This window comes from Perissodus microlepis, chromosome 7, assembly GCF_051167445.1.
Source record: "Perissodus microlepis isolate ML-2025 ecotype Zambia chromosome 7, ASM5116744v1, whole genome shotgun sequence".
Taxonomy (NCBI): Eukaryota; Metazoa; Chordata; class Actinopteri; order Cichliformes; family Cichlidae; genus Perissodus; species Perissodus microlepis.
This window is the reverse complement of record NC_140467.1, coordinates 45,237,318-45,253,971: the sequence shown is the minus strand read 5'-3', so window position 1 is coordinate 45,253,971 and position 16,654 is coordinate 45,237,318. Positions and strand designations below refer to the sequence as shown.

General features: G+C 38.3%; 1 protein-coding gene across 2 annotated transcripts in view; it reads left to right on the top strand.

Moving 5' to 3' along the window:
- The window catches only part of eng (endoglin), a 44,754-nt gene that overhangs the window by 17,820 nt on the left and 10,280 nt on the right, over positions 1–16,654 (top strand). For both annotated transcript variants that reach the window (XM_084935340.1, XM_084935339.1), the window contains exons 3-9: positions 199–341; positions 8,010–8,123; positions 12,963–13,152; positions 15,317–15,485; positions 15,567–15,672; positions 15,835–16,036; positions 16,393–16,544. In XM_084935340.1, coding sequence (XP_084791466.1) covers positions 199–341; positions 8,010–8,123; positions 12,963–13,152; positions 15,317–15,485; positions 15,567–15,672; positions 15,835–16,036; positions 16,393–16,544 — 1,076 coding nt within the window. The remainder of the gene's footprint in view (positions 1–198; positions 342–8,009; positions 8,124–12,962; positions 13,153–15,316; positions 15,486–15,566; positions 15,673–15,834; positions 16,037–16,392; positions 16,545–16,654) is intronic.

Sequence of the window (16,654 nt, the reverse complement as noted above, 5' to 3'; positions counted from 1 at the left end):
CTCGCAAAAAATCACGGTTTTAGTAACGCAGTAACGCAGCGTTCCTACGGGAAAGTAACGGTAATATAATTGCCGTTTTTGCAATAGTTACAAGTAACGCGTTGCTGCCCATCTCTGGTTGTAAGCAATAAATTATTTACTGCAACTTAAAAACATGCTGCTGTTCATATTTAACTATTTTTACTTCATTTCTTTCAGCCACAAGTCAGAGATGCACCCCGGTGACTTCAAAAGGTGAGAAAGGCAGTCCGTGGATCGTGAATGAGATTGGCTGTTGGACCAGTTTTGTCGGAGAGGACAAGGCAGAGGTCCACATCTTTAAACTGAACTTTAATAACCCGGTAAGCATGTCAAAGTTATTTGAGTCTATCTAAGTTAGATATGATAATCTGTAAAAATTGTCATCAAGTTAAAAAAAAATCGAGTTTGACTGAGAGTAAAGTGTTGTACACCGAGCTCGTCTGAACTGAATTATTTTTATGGAAAGAAGTAATAACCTGAAAAGTAGTGGTAAAATTCAAATAAAACTTTAGGTAAACATCACAATGTAGAAAGTTCAAATGTTTCACAATCAAACTGCTGCCATCTGTCAAGCACGGCTTAGTTGTCATTTAATCCCAAATTCCCCTGTGCGACAGGGATACGTTATCGTCTACTCATTCATCATACTTTTTAGCTGATGGAATAGTATGTCAGGTGCTGTCATGCTGAAAAGGAGAAAGCTCTGCACCTATGTTCACCTCACAGTTCACAACATTCCTAAAATGAAATGTTTCATTCCACTGAACTATCATTACACTGAGTTTAATGATGCTCATTTACTTATTTATAGAGTTATCAGATGTTATGCAATGTGGGACAGTATTAAAGTATTAAAGCTGAGTCAGTTTTAAAAACTGACCATACCCAGTAAAAAGAAGCATGCACTGTGTAATTATGCATATTTTAACTTTAAATATATAATTTTTTTTGCATGATATTTTCTATGACGTATGATTTCAGCAGTATTAGAGCTAACAGCTAAATTCAATCACAGATAGAAACAAAACACCACAAGAACTTTTGCAATCAACAGTCCAAAATTCAAAATAAATACTTGAACTAAAACTTGCACAAAATCAAAACCCCTTTTATACAGTATGTGAGTAATCACCAGTTCAACCAATCTCCACAATATGCAGAACTACACTCATCAAAGGCACCAGCAAACACCCTCCTTTCCCTTTCTTGCTCCATCTCTAAACCTTGGTGTAACTGGCAAAATATCAGACAGCTTGTTGCAATTTTTGGCCTTGAAGTAAATGGAAGATTGTGTAACGGCAGAGCTTGTTTTAGGGACGAAGCCCTCATTGTTAGCAGTTGACCTTTAGTTTCTTATCAATAGGCTTGAGCAAGATTTACAAAGCTTATAATGATGACAGTGCAGTTATTTCTCAGTACCTTGACAAAAATTAATTCTCAGAGTTCAGCACTTTACTGATTATGTCACAGTAATTATGCAGTTTTTACTTCTTGTCTATAACTTTTTGGGCTTTTCAATGTTGTGACAGGGGCTTTCAGAGACCAGCGCGAACGATGAATGTTCCTTATTCATTTCTAAAAATATCAATGCTACATTTGAGCACTTTCTTCTAACCAAGTGAAGCATCCAAAAAAACACCTCAGTGTTCGAACACATCGTTTGACACCGTACCACACAGAGTGAGGTCATTAATTTCGCAAGAAATAAAACTGGCATAGGATGGAGCATATAATTTACACACTTGATATAGTTTGACAGACATGATTTTATTTAGTTTAATGTGTTCAAATTAATGAATAACAGTGTCAAAAGCACTGCAAAGACCATTAAACACTCCTCTTCTTTATGTAAATTGATGACCTGTGAATAAAAAGAAAAATATATAATGACTTATTTATGAAGGAAATATGTTAAAGCAGCGGTCCCCAACCTTTTTTGCGCCACGGACCGGTTTATGCCCGACAACATTTTCATGGACCGGCCTTTAAGGTGTCGCGGATAAATACAACAAAATAAAACTAGTACCGGTACCGAAAAAAAGAACATTTATTCATAACACACGTGAAAAGACCCAGGAAAACCGAGTAAACGATAAAAACGATAACAAAATAACACTGAAAACCGATTAAAAACCCTGAAAACTATACATTTCACACCTGAGCCTCAACTCTCGCGGCCCGGTACCAAACGACTCACGGACCGGTACCAGTCCGAGGCCCGGGGGTTGGGGACCGCTGTGTTAAAGTATTCCTTTTTAAAAAAAATGTAAAACAGTCTGTGTGCTTTCCTGTATCAGACATTATGCTGTGGTAAGGTAAATAAGTGCAGCTTCAAAAGAGTGTTATTCCTTTTAAAGGCACATTTTCAGCTGGATGGGAAAGGATGAAGGATATATTTTAGTATTCAAATTAGAAAAAGAACAGGTGTAATTGTATGAATTAATGATGGCTGAGCTCCTTTAGAACTTGGGTAATGTGCATACGTGTTCACAGTGCCTTGCCTTAAAATGGATGGATGTTATTGTTTAGTTGTCAAACTTGCGGCTTTCCTTCTGTGACAACTCAATATGTCGTTGTAACGCAGAGATGTAAAGACCTTGAGTTAGCAAAGATGCACTGCTACCTGTCTTATGTAAAGACTGAGTCTTGATATCCTTATCAAGACTCAGTCTTTACATAAGACAGGTTTTCCAACCTACAGATTTTGTAGGTTGGAAAATCTGTCATGTGATCTGGAATCTTACTGCTGATGTATGTCAGGCATGAAAACAAAACTGTAGGCTAAAAAAGTCCTATGGGGGATCAATGTGTGGAACCTGGCATTTTATGAGAGAAACTTAAGGCTAAAGATAATAGTGTATCTGGTATGTTTTTAAAAAAAATGCACATTTTACCGTATTTGGTCAACATTGTGCGCAGACTTTCCCTGACTCTGAATAAATAAGCTTTTAAACATCTTCCCACATTACAAAACATAAACACACTCCTTTCCCAACTTTATCAGCCTGATAACTAGCTAACCATTAACAGATGCCAGATGTGACAGAAACGCAGCTTTTTTCAACCCCTTTTAAAAGCCACATTGTTCAATTTTGGTCTGTGTTTAAAGAATTCATTTTCCAGCTAAACAAACATATGCAGTAATTGCTGATAGGGTATTGGGATGTTTTGATTTTCAAACTTTTTTGCTTCAGGGAATGTCAGTGAAAAGTAATTCCAGAAAGGTTCTAATCTATATGTTGTTATTGTTCGGCCAGACTCCATTTTTCACTGTCCAACATTGTCGGTCAGCTTGCATTAGTCATTTCTTTATCAGTGTCCTTTGTTTGTTTGCTTGCTTCTGCTGTTTGTTTTCACTTAGACTATGTAGTATTTTTGCACAACTTCTGTTAAGCAAATGCTATTTATTGATCATCCCGTTTTATTTTTCACTGTATTGGTTATTTCATCTGGCAAAGATTATGAGAAGGGAAAAGCAGATGTGTGCAGCCTCGCTAAGACATTGTCACAGGATGGTGAAATACAATCCCTGCCTGCCCATCCATCAGCTCCAGAATTAATAAAACCCTCAAGGTCCTTTCCTTTAACCTCTCCCAGGAAAGCCATTGAGAATCCTGTCATCCTTTAGCAGAAACGTTTACCAGCAAGCTAAACTGATTCAATTTGATTTCCACTGGAAAATATTATGATATACAAAGAATCATTAACACAAGCGTCCTTAAGAATGAAGCTTGGTTACCTCACATATGGTTTTGTGCCTTTCTTTGCTTCGAGTAATGCTGCTAACATTGTGCAAGCACATCATTGTCTTTGTCTCAAAGACACAGTTACTGCTGCAAATGTCGTCAGGTCTTTAGTCTCATTTAATGGACTGTAAATCAGAAGAAAATGCAGTTTGATGACAAAACAGATTTAAAGCATATTAGAAAGGAAATGGTTCTCGGTCTTTTTATTAGGCCTGAAGAGTAAAATTAGGCACATTATGTTCTGTGGGAGAGGAAGAAAATTTAATTGCAAAAAGTTCTAAGTGTAGTTTGTGGAAAGAATGGCGCAAGCTCTCTGATTTAAAAAAAAGGTGAACTCTGTTTGAGACTGGTGAGAGTTCACAAAAGGAATTTGGTCTGCGATCTGTGTGATCCACTCAACACTGTGCATAATTGGCATATCCTGGTCTCTTGATGGGACCACGAGTGGACGTTTTATCATATCAAAAAGCAAGAAAAAAGTGGACATGTGACCTCTTAACACATACCCCTTATCTGCGTTTGGCTGTCTGTTTAAATAAAAAAAAAAAACTGTTCTTGTAAACAAAAAGAAAGGGGAACATATTCATCTTATGCCAGACTGTCCAGTCAAAAGGGAGGTTTGCTCTTGCATCCTTTTTTCTTTGTCCTCCAAATTGTCTTATCACCTTCTTCCCCATTCCTTTATTTTCATACTGATTTACAACCTGCCAGGAACAGTTGACTGTCACAGTTTGACCCCACAGAGAATTATAGAGGGAGCATCAAGGGGGTACACAGTCAGAGAGAATTCACTGGGAGGAGCCGCTTGTACAGGACTCATTGATGTCACACAGAGGCTTGGATAGTCGGGCTCTTGGCACAAGGCCGAGACGAGACCAAGAGAGCCAATTCAAGCCAAGGGAGAGAGTCAAAAGAATAACTGGAAACTGCATCAGCAAAGGCCCTTCAAAAAAATGCTCTGAAGAAAAGAAAAAAAAACCTGAAAAGGAAAACAATTGTATCTTGAAAGCACAGGAACAAAAGCAGCAAAGGTGAGTGATCAGGGTCAGAGTTCAGAAGGAAAGAAAGAAAGTCACAAAAGGATGAAGGGAAGTTAGACAGAAAGCTCATTAGAAAGGGGTATTTAAGGAAAACACCGCTGAGAGTTATCTCTGTATGAAGCACAATGAAGTCAGGAGGAAATGCCGTTCATTCATTTGCTCTACGCACATGCAACACGACAAGTGAGGCACAAACTAAATGTTACAAAAGAACCTCAGACCTCTCCAAGGTTAGTCTGTCTTCAGGGCAATCTAGCTGTATTCTTTTTCTTTTTTTTAAATTTAATAATATATACCGCGCACAGAAGATGGAATCAAAAATGTGATTTCCTGTGGCTCACCTTGCCACATTCACACAGTATTGCACATGTTATGCATTTATAGAGACTGACACATGGAAATCATATACAGCAGTAGCTCATATTTTATGGCCACCTTCTGCACTGTTGCAGACAACTAGCATTATACGGTATGCTAATATGTTAGCCAATTATTTTTCAACACCCTTTGCAGGGTTTTTTTTCGGCCTGTGATATGATCTTATAGCCCCTGTCTTATTCACTGATATCTGATTTTCCTGTGGGCTATCACAGGAATTTTAAATTCCCCGACTTGTAGAACTGGGTCTATCTTTACATTCAAAGTGAGTGTGATGCTATTATGATGGGCAGAGCAGCATTTGAGTACTTGGATATCTAACAGCTTTAGACACTGTGTTCCAGGTTCTTGTGGTAAGTTATTATTTTCATGCCAAACCCTCCGCCTGTAGCGAACATGTTTCTTTTATAAGTAGTCCTAACCACTGATCTATTCAGATAAATTCCACTGTATCTTCACCTGGGACTGCAGTCACCCTTTTTTAGACATTTTTCCTTTCAAACTGGGGACTGAACCCATTTATAAGATGCAGAAGTCATTAAGCACAAGCCTGCATGTACTAGACACCGGTTAAAGCATGTGTCTCACTGTGTGTGTATATCAGTGATCCTCCTGTCCATAGCACTCAGCGTGCAAGGCTGTCTTTGAAATTCATCTGTGTTTGGTTTATAGGCAATTTGTCCATGGTCTCCTTAGACTTAATTTGCTCTGCTCTGTATGCACCTGAAAATTTCCATAGCTTCAACCTGAGCTCATCACAATTCTCTTGGATCACACTCTGGCAACATCAGGTATCAAGTAAATGAATTTGATATGAGGGCTTCTTACTGTTTCCCCAGCAAGCTCATTGTCTCACTAACAGGTTCTGTCTGAAAACAATCTGCCTTCAAATACACACAATATAACAGAATAAAGCATTTGGTGTCAAAAAAAGTTGTGAATGTTAACCTCCCATAAAAGCCTCACATTGGAGCAATACTTCCAAGTTTTTTTTTCCTTCTTCTTCTTCTTTTTTAAAGCTGTTGTTCATTTCTAATGCACTGAGTCATAAAATTGAGCTGATTACAAATCCATGACTCTTTCACTTTTCTAAACCCAATTATCTTGGGGCTCTTGCGGAAGTAAAAAGACCTGGGATTCATTGGAATTAAGTCTGTCGAAAAAATAAAAAGTCTTTAAACCCAGACTTATTATTCAACATTCAAAAGGTTTACTCACCACCACTTACATCCATAAATCTCTGCAGCACCAGCTTTGCCAAACGCATATGCGAAGCATAGTAATTAAGGCTGATTCATAGTGTGACTGGGGTGGTGATTAGCAAATCACATCACCATTATGTTACTGTGGTTAAAATATAGTTAATTGGATATTACATTATGTGTTGAATTATGTTAATGGAGTTTTATATGTAATATGCCTCATAACAACCACCAAGGTTAGCCATTGTTAAGGCAGCAGGTTGTGAATGAAACGAAGTAGATAAATTAATAATAAGACTGTACATAAGTAATTCTGACTACACCTTTAGGGATAGTTTTAATGCAACCAAGACACAGAGTATACATTACACAAATGCATCTAATTGCACATCTGGTAAATAATTAATTTTATAGCTTTGCATGTTTTTTATGTCTCCTCCCTTGCATTGCATAGAAATGTAATATTAGAACCAAGCTACATTACCTCATAAATATGAGCGTCAGCTCAAAAGCAGGCATTTGAAGACTGTTTTCTTCTTGCCTGTTTTTGACTCTCTTCAAATGAGTGGTTGCACATGTGTCTGGAGCGATCCACGTGTTGACATCTCATGGTTGCGAAAATAAGGAATAGTCATGTCCCCCCTGCTGAGATTTCCTCCAGCATGGAAATGAAATCAAAGTTGTGCGGTATTAAATTGGGGTTGGAACTATTTTTGTGTGCTGCAAGTAAAATATCTCCCTCCTCTGTCAACTTGAGGCCTATTAATTTAATGACAGATAGGGAAGGTTGCAAATTGGTGAGCAGCTCTACCCAAGACCTTCAAAGTTTGAGCACTGTCAAATTGTGATTCAGTGCAAAATGACCATAATAATGTTGGTCTTTTTATTTGCTCTCTGAAGTTTCAGAACTTTTCATTCTTCATGTCACAGGTTAGAAAATGCTTAAATCGCATTTGTGATGTTTTTCATCTTAAGCCAGTGTAATAATGTTTGAATTCCAGGAAAATATTACGTTTCAATTTTGCGTGTGCTAAAGGTTAATTCTTGTCATTTCATTACAGGATATTTTTCATTGTCTACATTAATTCCTCCCCCCAAAAATGATTTAGCATAGCTGCTATGTATTCTGTTTTCCTTTCTTTTTCCATTCTGCTTTATGATAACACAATCAAAAATTATACAATGGGAGCCAGAGGCATTGCTTGAAGTGCTTTTCAAACATTTTAATGTTTTGATTTTATTTCTGTATTACGTGGCACATACACAACGTGGAAGGCTTTCCAGAAAACTTCTAATAGACAGTGCAGTAGCTCCCATATGGCTAAACAGTGTGACTGAATATTTATAACACTTGATTGCTTTGTCTTTCGTATCAGTCCCAATCTTCCACCTGGAGATGTATACCACCTTCAGACATCATTTGCCTGCAACACTTTCTGAACCTGCAAACTATTTGGAAAGTTGTTAGCTTTCATATGTAAAGCAGACTTTCCACTGTAAAAATAGATGCTGCGTTTAAAACTTCAGTGTGAACTTATATGAATAGATCTTTAAAATAACAGCTGCATTGTGTGATTTTCTATTTTTATTCTTGTAATAATTTGTGTTTTTCTTCCTTTCAGGAAAATGCCCTATTTCAAATTGACTTGACCGATGCAAAGCCAATGCACCTTATCCTCACATCTGCAGAAACAGCTTATGGTTTATGCGATCTCAACAGCGAGGTTCACTTGTATGTAAGTAATGCATCTTTGTTTTTCTGTACTACTGTGCGCACATGCAGTTTTTTGCTTTTCTTTTGGCCCACTTTTATTTAACCCTGATCACACATACTGCCTCAGCTGTAACATAAGGTTGTTAAAGAGTCACTAACTAATCATAAAAAAAGATCAGGTTGTGGGGATGCCACTACAAGTAGTTAGTTTTATCCGTAATGCATGATTTTCACATGTCTCCAGATGTGCTTGTCTATCGCCAGCTGTTTTCACACACAGTCAAGCTGAAACAGCTGTGCAGCTCTGAGAGTCTGTTTGGAGAGACAGTAAACTATGTTGATTTTGCAGTGTTGATTCCCCAGTGGCCCCTCTGTAGCAAAATGTTACAAAAGAGCAAGCAGTTTTGTATTTTGTGTCTTTTACTCTCCACACTATAAAATCGTAAGAGAAGTTTTAGAGAGTATCGAGGAAGGCCGATGCTGATGGCACTGCCCATAAAATTAATGTTCCAATGAAACCGGAGATTCTGACTTTTATACACTGTTCTTAGATTATGTTTGTGGACTGAACCCAGGAAGAACTTGAAACTTTTATTCTATTGTGTGCTTAAGTGATAATGTCAAGGCAAAATGCTACAGTGGTAATTAAAAACATAAACCAGGATTTAAATAGCACTGAGATGGGCAAATAAATGAGATTGCCTCTAACTAGGCTATTATTTCTAAATATGTTATTGATGAAGCTCCTCGTTGCTAAATGAAAAATGTTGCAGTATCTGTACATAAGGACCCTTATCCTCATGAGGAATTGTAATAACTGTGATTAAATCAATATTAAAACCATTAGGCATCTCCTGCTGTTGAGGGCTATAGAAAGTATTTGGTTTTTAAAGTCACTTTAGTTGTACAGTGCAGCACTGTACAACTACACAATGACTGTAACACTTTGTGCTCCCAAAGGAAGGATGGAGGTGTTTTTCCTACCTTAGAGTAAACTGAATTTAGATTTGAAACATCCTCGGGAGGTAGAATCACAGTGAGCATTTAATAGTCTTTATTTCTTTCCACAAACTCTAGTTTAAAACATTTTTTCGCCTGGATTGTGTCACTGTTTTTGTCTTGAGAACAATTAACATTGGATTTTAAAAACAAACAAAAAAAAAGGAAGAAAGAAAAAAGCTAAATCTCACTGTCCTTTTCGTGAAGTTAGTGTTTCGTATTTGTCGGTTTTAAGAAGCCATGATACGCTTGAAAAACAATGAAATGTTTGGAGGAATGTCACCAATTACTGATATGCTGACAGCAGTGTGATAGCACATCCTGTATCATGTCCTGTCGAGAGCCTAGACAACATTGCCTGTGACTGCAGGATGTTTTTGTGGGATGAGCCATATCACTGGGGGATAATAGCGCTTTACTGCAGATTGCATTGTAAGAGAATCAGCATCTGGTCAGCATCTGAGAAAGTACGTCACCAGCTTGACAGCTTGGCTCAGTGTCACAGCTCTTGTTGACCTCCCATAGCTGACCCGAATACATGTGGCGACAGCAGCGTTTTATCTGTAACGTCTTGCAGCATTTTTTAACGATCTTACGTGACAGCTTGTTAGTTGAAAAAGCTTCTTTTCTTTTTTTCTTTTTTTTTTCTCCACCAGATTTCAAACAATTTGTAACAAACTTAACATAATTAAAATACTTATACGAACCGATAACATTTTATGGAGGAATGCCCAGCTTCTGACATGACACTATACAATTATTGCATGGAGTAACTGATGGGTAGTAGAAGAAGAAATTCCTGTAATCCTCAGCAAACAGAAAGGCTCATTTATTTCAAAAGGAAGGTTCCTTGATCATTACTGGAAGAATTCGCAATAACAAACTGATATTACTGATACTAATGTGAGTTAAATTCCGCTGTAGTCATTAAAATGATTGCCATTGTTCTTTCCTTTTTTCTTTCCATCCTGCCTTTGAGGCCTTCCCTGTCTGTCGTGACTAACTTGCCTTCTTTTATTTCTGTCGTTTCCCTTCACACTATTTTTGATCGCACGTCAATCAAATATTTACGTAGAAAGACTGATGACTCCCTCAGGCTTCCTCGGCTTTCACCAACCCCTCCCCCCCCTTTCCTTGTGACGCAAAAGCTTATTTTGGTCAGATGCTATGTTATGCCAAACATCTGTTGAATGTGTTCACCTCTAGTTGAAGGACCAATCGGCATGGTAGTTGTAGTAATGAGCCAGTTTTTGCATTTGCGCTTGCTCGCAATGTGCTGCTTGCGCTCTCAACATTTCTGCCCGTGCGCGTTCAACTCTTTCTGTACACCGTTATATTTGTGCCACAAAGCCAGCCAATCACAGACTTGGATGCAAAAAAATCTGATTGGCTGTTTTGCTCTCCAATCAGCTCGAAATGACGAAATGCAATATCCCAGAATCCATTTCGTCCAAAACTCAAATGAGGCAGTTGCGGAGAAACACGGAGTGGCAGAGTTTGAAATATTACTCTGTCTGGGTCACAAAATAAACTTTTAAGATATTTTCATGCGAGAATGGTGCTGTGTAAACTTCTAATATCTGCTCGATTTATCAAGACATCAGTGCTCTAACGTTTTCGGAGATGCCTGTTACCCACCAGCTGACCGCATAGCTGGACTGGCCATTGGGCATACCGGACATTTGCCCGGTGGGCCGATGGTGATTTTTCATTTTTATGTTTGTTTGTTTGTTTTTGTAACGTATAAACAATGAAAGGTGGTGGATTACCCAATTGGTCAATACATCCGTATTGAGAGGAAAAGGAACGCGATTCGTCCCGGACTTCAGCTAGAATGAAAAAAAGACACAAAGCTGGAGTTATTCTATCTTTGGTGCACAGCTGCCTCTTCTTCTCTCATTCTCTCCCCTCCCTCTCCTGTTGCTACTTTAATCATGAAACTGATCAATGATCAGCTGATCGTCTCTCTTGTTTGCTTATCGCCCACTTTGCGCCAGAAAGAGGAAACCAGCGGATGTCGCGCTAAACAACAGCAGCACGTTCAAGCTTGATCAGCTGTTGTTAGAATTTATTTAATATTACTTTCTAGTATCAGCTGATGTTTGCTGGAGCCACAGCTGTAAAAGCTGCTGGCCATGATATCGGTTTAGATATGTGGTGAGAGGGAAACATGAAGGTGATACAAATCATACATATATACCAACAATGTACATCACTGTCACAACAGCGTTTGTTTTAGTTCAAAGGCTTTATGGTTTTTCCTGTAATACCTGGTGGTGGTTTTGTCAGTTCAGCCTTATATATTATGTTTAACCCGAGTGACCACCCGGCCAGCTGGTGGGTAACAGGCATCTCCGAAAAATATGTGATGTCTTGATGAATCGAGCAGATATTAGAAGTTTACACAGCACCATTCTCGCATGAAAATATCTTAAAAGTTTATTTTGTGACCCAGACAGAGTAATATTTCAAACTCCGCCACTCTGTGTTCCTCCGCCACTGCCTCGTTTGAGTTTTGGACGAAATGGATTCTGGGATATTGCATTTCGTCATTTCGATCTGATTGGAGACCAAAACAGCCAATCAGAGTTTTTTGCATCCAAGTCTGTGATTGGCTGGTCTTGTGGCACAAATATAACGGTGTACAGAAAGAGTTGAGCGCGCACGGGCAGAAATGTTGAGAGCACAAGCAGCACATTGCAAGCAAGCGCAAATGCAAAAACTGAGCGAGAGGGGCTGCTATTGTGTGTGTGTGTGGATAATAGCAAACACTGAAATACATTTTTTGCACGCAGCAATGAATTTTGTTCACTCAAATTTAGCTTTTCTTTGCTCGAAATAAATTTCTCCTCAAAATGCAACGCTTGCACCTGCAAACTTTTTTTTACATGCGCTCAAATTTTTTTTACTTGTGCTCAGAATAGTGGCACAAAAATAACGCCATACACATGCTTCACATTATACCGTGATATGGATTTTAGGCCATATCGCCCAGCCCTAATTGAAATAACATTTTCTTTTATTTGGCCAGTGATGTCATTGGATTGGTATAACCCATTTCTTCAAAATTAGCTGTTCTCTATTCATTGTGTGGCACTGAATGCACTGAAGAGGTGCAGTACTTTTTTTCTTCTTCAGCTCTCGGAGCACTCAAGTAGAGAAGAACAACTCAGCCTAGATAGAAATTCATTAAAGATTGAGCCCAAAATAAACCTGGAGCCCATGGTTTCTTTTTTTTAATTGTTATTTATTGAGCACATTTTTACATATCAAGGTTATAAAAGCCTACTCTTAACAATCTTAGCAATCCCTATTCCTAAAGCCTTCCCCTACTTTCTTATTCATGCAAAACACAATATAAACTCCATTATTTCCCATTGGCCCAGACGAGGAAACAGCAGTGTCTAGTCGTTGGGATGGATGTATATATTTATACCTTGTATGGAGCCAGATTCCAGCCGACCATGGTGACGCACAAAGCTAAAAAAGGTCCCATTTCCTGGCCCCACACAGGAAGCAAAGGAAAGACCTTGGCTCCAACAGGGTTGTGCAACTGGGCTCGTGGACACTTAACCATAATAAACATTTCTTTTTAACAGGGCCCTGCTAGGAGAATAGGGGGAAAGTTGGGTGTGGAGGGTAAGAAAAAGTATAATGAGATTGATGGCCAAATATGTTTGATCTAACCAATTCTAAGCAGACAAGAGGTAAATAAAAATACATGCAAAGCTGACTCATACAGTTCTGTGTAATCATAGCAACGGGTAGTGGACATGCCTTTTAGGACCTGATTTGGCTCTGTGCTTTCTGAAAATTGCATTAAATGAAGGTAATGAATTTGTTTTTTGTCTTTTCTCTCCAGACAAACCAAAACTCCACAATTACACTACACAATGCCAAGGAACCAAGTTTTCAGAGAAATTTCCATTTGATACAAGGTTTACCCTCCGAAGAGGAGGAGCTGATCAAATGGGCAACAGAGACGTTTGGGGGTGTGACTTCATTCACTACTCTTAGTAATGTGGGTCATATAACATCAACAGGAACACAAGGTGAGAGACATTTGTGTAAAGGTGATTTTGGGTTAATTTTTATTACAATCATCTTCTAAACCATCCATTTACTTGTAAGGCATGGAAATGTGCCATACACACATTATGAAATAAAGATGAAGATCTCTCTCTCTCTCCCATATAGATGTAGATATATAGCTATATATATAGATACATCAGATAACAGAAGAACAGCAAAAAGGTTTCTTATCTGTCTCTAAAATTGTGTTTTGAATGAACTTTGAAACTGTGTGGGTTTTTTGTATTTAGGATATGCTATCTGCATCTGTGTTTGGTCTAAAACAGCATGTTTGGATGCTGAAGAGAACAAAGTAATTACAGTCAGCACATCATGCAGCTCCAGCTTACATAACTCAGGAGAGAGTCTGCATTATAGTAATCAAGGCTGGATGCGGTGCTGTTTCTGGTGCTCTATAGAAAGCATTCATCACTAACCTTCTTTTATCTGAAGTATGCATAAAAACACTTTCTGATGAAATAACTGCAAAAAGCAATGTGTGCACCAAAAAGCTGTTTTGAGTCGAACATTTTCATAGGCAAGATTTCTATTACTGAATGTCATCTGTGCACTGATTTCCAATGCTTTTCATACGCATTTGTAGGTGGACAAGCCAGAGGAATTAAAAGCAAAACAAACAGCTGCGACAGATTTTTTAAAACATTTTATTTTGTTTTTTCTATAAAGCTGTATGCAACAAGCACAACATGTTAAAATCTTAAGTAGTCTGAGAAAATCTTGAGCTTGGCTAAAGTGTTGAGGACTAATCAACATATTTTTTTAGTGCTGACAAGATGTCATTACATATGGCAGAACATTTGGAAAGAGAAGCAATTGAGAAGTGACCATTGATGCTGAAGATGGAAGCACAAAACAACGCAGATTCAAAGTGAACATTCATGGATGACTAAAAGCTGGACATTAGGAATATTATGGGATGTTACTGCCATCAGCAGTAGCAGCAGGATGCTCAGTGCAAGCACAATTATTTCCTAGCAAAGCCTCCTTAAGGCAGTCTGAGCCAACACAGAGCTCTTAGATGGATTTAAAAAGAAGTGAACAGTGGTGGGGCTGAAATAACGACGGCTGCTTGTGCTCCATTCCTATTATAATTTTGAGTATTTTTAAGGATTTATGTTTGAATCTGTCTTCATGATTCCCTGTCCTTCTCTGTGTAATGTGTTACAGTACGAGGGAGCTCAGCTTCCCTTTCAAGCAGTGCTTTCTCTCATTGAAAATTCCGTATTTAAATTGTAAGCAAAAGAATGTTTTCAGCCTGCTTAGTTTTAGCTAATGTTGTAACTGAGTCATGCTCCACAAGGGCATGATAATTACTCAAGCAGTGGAACATTTTACATTTCTATTTTGTTGTATCATTTGGCCTTGCCTGCATTGGGGTGTTAGGTGCATTTGCGTAGGCCTTGTTGTAGGTGTTTGAAAAGTCTGTGCAATGACACACAACAATATGTTGCTGAGACACGGGCTCGCCGAGCAGCAAGAGTAGAAAATGTGTGCATGTCCTTCGGGATTCGTCAATGTCAAATTTGAAATGTGATTTCAAATTCATGTCATGCTATTGCTTTTGCAGAAGACAAGTGTTAAGCAATGATAATGAAGCTACTTTTGAATTACAGTTAGAAGAGCTACAGACAAGATATTAAGTAATTAGAAGAAGACTGCTCCAATCCTCTGTGCAAATGGAGCAATGGCAGCCAGCTTGAATTTGACTTGGTCACATTCAATTTGTAGTATTTAATAAAAGTGTGGGGAAAAGCAACCCTGTCCTATAGCATGAGCCATTTCTCCCCATGTGTTTTGGTTCCAAACACACATTAAGTATTCTTGGCACACACCGCTTGCCCATTAGTGTGATGATGCGGTGTCAGGAGCTGTGGGAAACGTATATCAACCCACAATTCAGCCATAGTGTTCTAAAACTTTTGGAGCACTGTAGCAAGTTACACCTTTGAACCACCTGTGTGTATCTTCAAAACTGCTGCTGGAGTATGTTTGACAGCAGTAAATGATAGGTGTTAATGTTCCTCCCAAAGCAGGTTAGTCCTTGGTTAGGGATTAGCTCATCAGTGTCTTTCTTGAACCATTGGACGACCAATGATAGAAAGTAATTGTTTTATGGTTTTACAGGAACCAAGCCAGGCTCTCCAATCTGTACACTTGAAATTGAAGATCTGCTGGAGAAGCATTTCATGAAGATTCAATCAAATCCAAGCAAATTTTGCTTCCCACAGCAGCAGGCCTCAAGTCCTGAAACTGAGCTTCATATTATAAACATCGCAGAGAATTCCAGCATTCGGTAAACCTTAATATAAAATGCTTTTTTTTAGCTATATTTACTGGCAAAATCTTTCTTGTGACATTTAATTTTTTATTGCAGCAATGTATCCCTGCACGTGCATGCAAAGAAGCAGACCCGCGTGTTCATGAGGGGTCCTCAGGGCACCATGTGGACCTTCATCAATCCACAACACACTTCGTTTGCTGTAAGCATACATATTAAAGTCTCATACTTCAAGAAGTATTTATGGCATGCACCATGTGTGAGATATTATTTATTAAGATGAAAAAGACTTCAGGTATTTAAGTTATCATGTCTACCTCCGCATTGTTACTGATTTATCTTAACCTGTCCTCATTTTCTTCAGTCTAACAATGAAATAACGCTGAATCATGCCTCAGCCTCGCACAAAATACCCCCTGCGTTGACACTGACTAGTGATACTGCATCAGATGTGCAAAGGATGGCTTTGGACCATTTTAAAGTCCCTACTTTTGCCAGCTATACTGAATTGGAATTAAAAGAATTGAGGATTTCACTGGTTCTTAAGAAAAACGAGAGCCCAACAGGTAAGACAATAAAATGAAAGCATTCTTCTTGCTTTATGTTGGAAGCTTTACCAAAAATAGAGTAGACTGAGTATTGCAAAATACAATAACCTCCCCAAAAAATACATGTTACCAAACCCAGAGACTGTACTGTATCAGTAGGATAATGACAGCAATAACAAATTAAATATTAACATTCTTGCATTTGGTGTATATATATATATTTTTTTACTATGCTGTAATTTGAATGGTCATTTAAGTTCTCAGTAACAGAGCTACTCTTGTTTTTCAGAAAGAATCCAAGAACATCAACAGTGATACAGTTGTTTCATGCAAAAAATTTTTGTTGACCTATTTTAATTTAATTTCTCGCTCAGTTGCACCAAGCGTTCCGGCACCAGGCAATCCTGTTGCGACAAATTCCCCCACTCAAATCCCCATGGTGATAATGCTGTACACCTCTGCAGACTATCAGACGCCCATAGACTTTAACACCAAAATCCAGACCAACAAGAGAATTTTTGCAGAGGTAAAACTCTCTTTACTTTTTTAACTGCATTTATTCACTGCTTAAATAAGTGATAGGCAATGTTTTTGTCTTTGTGGTCTTTTTTTTAAATTATTACAGGGATGACACCC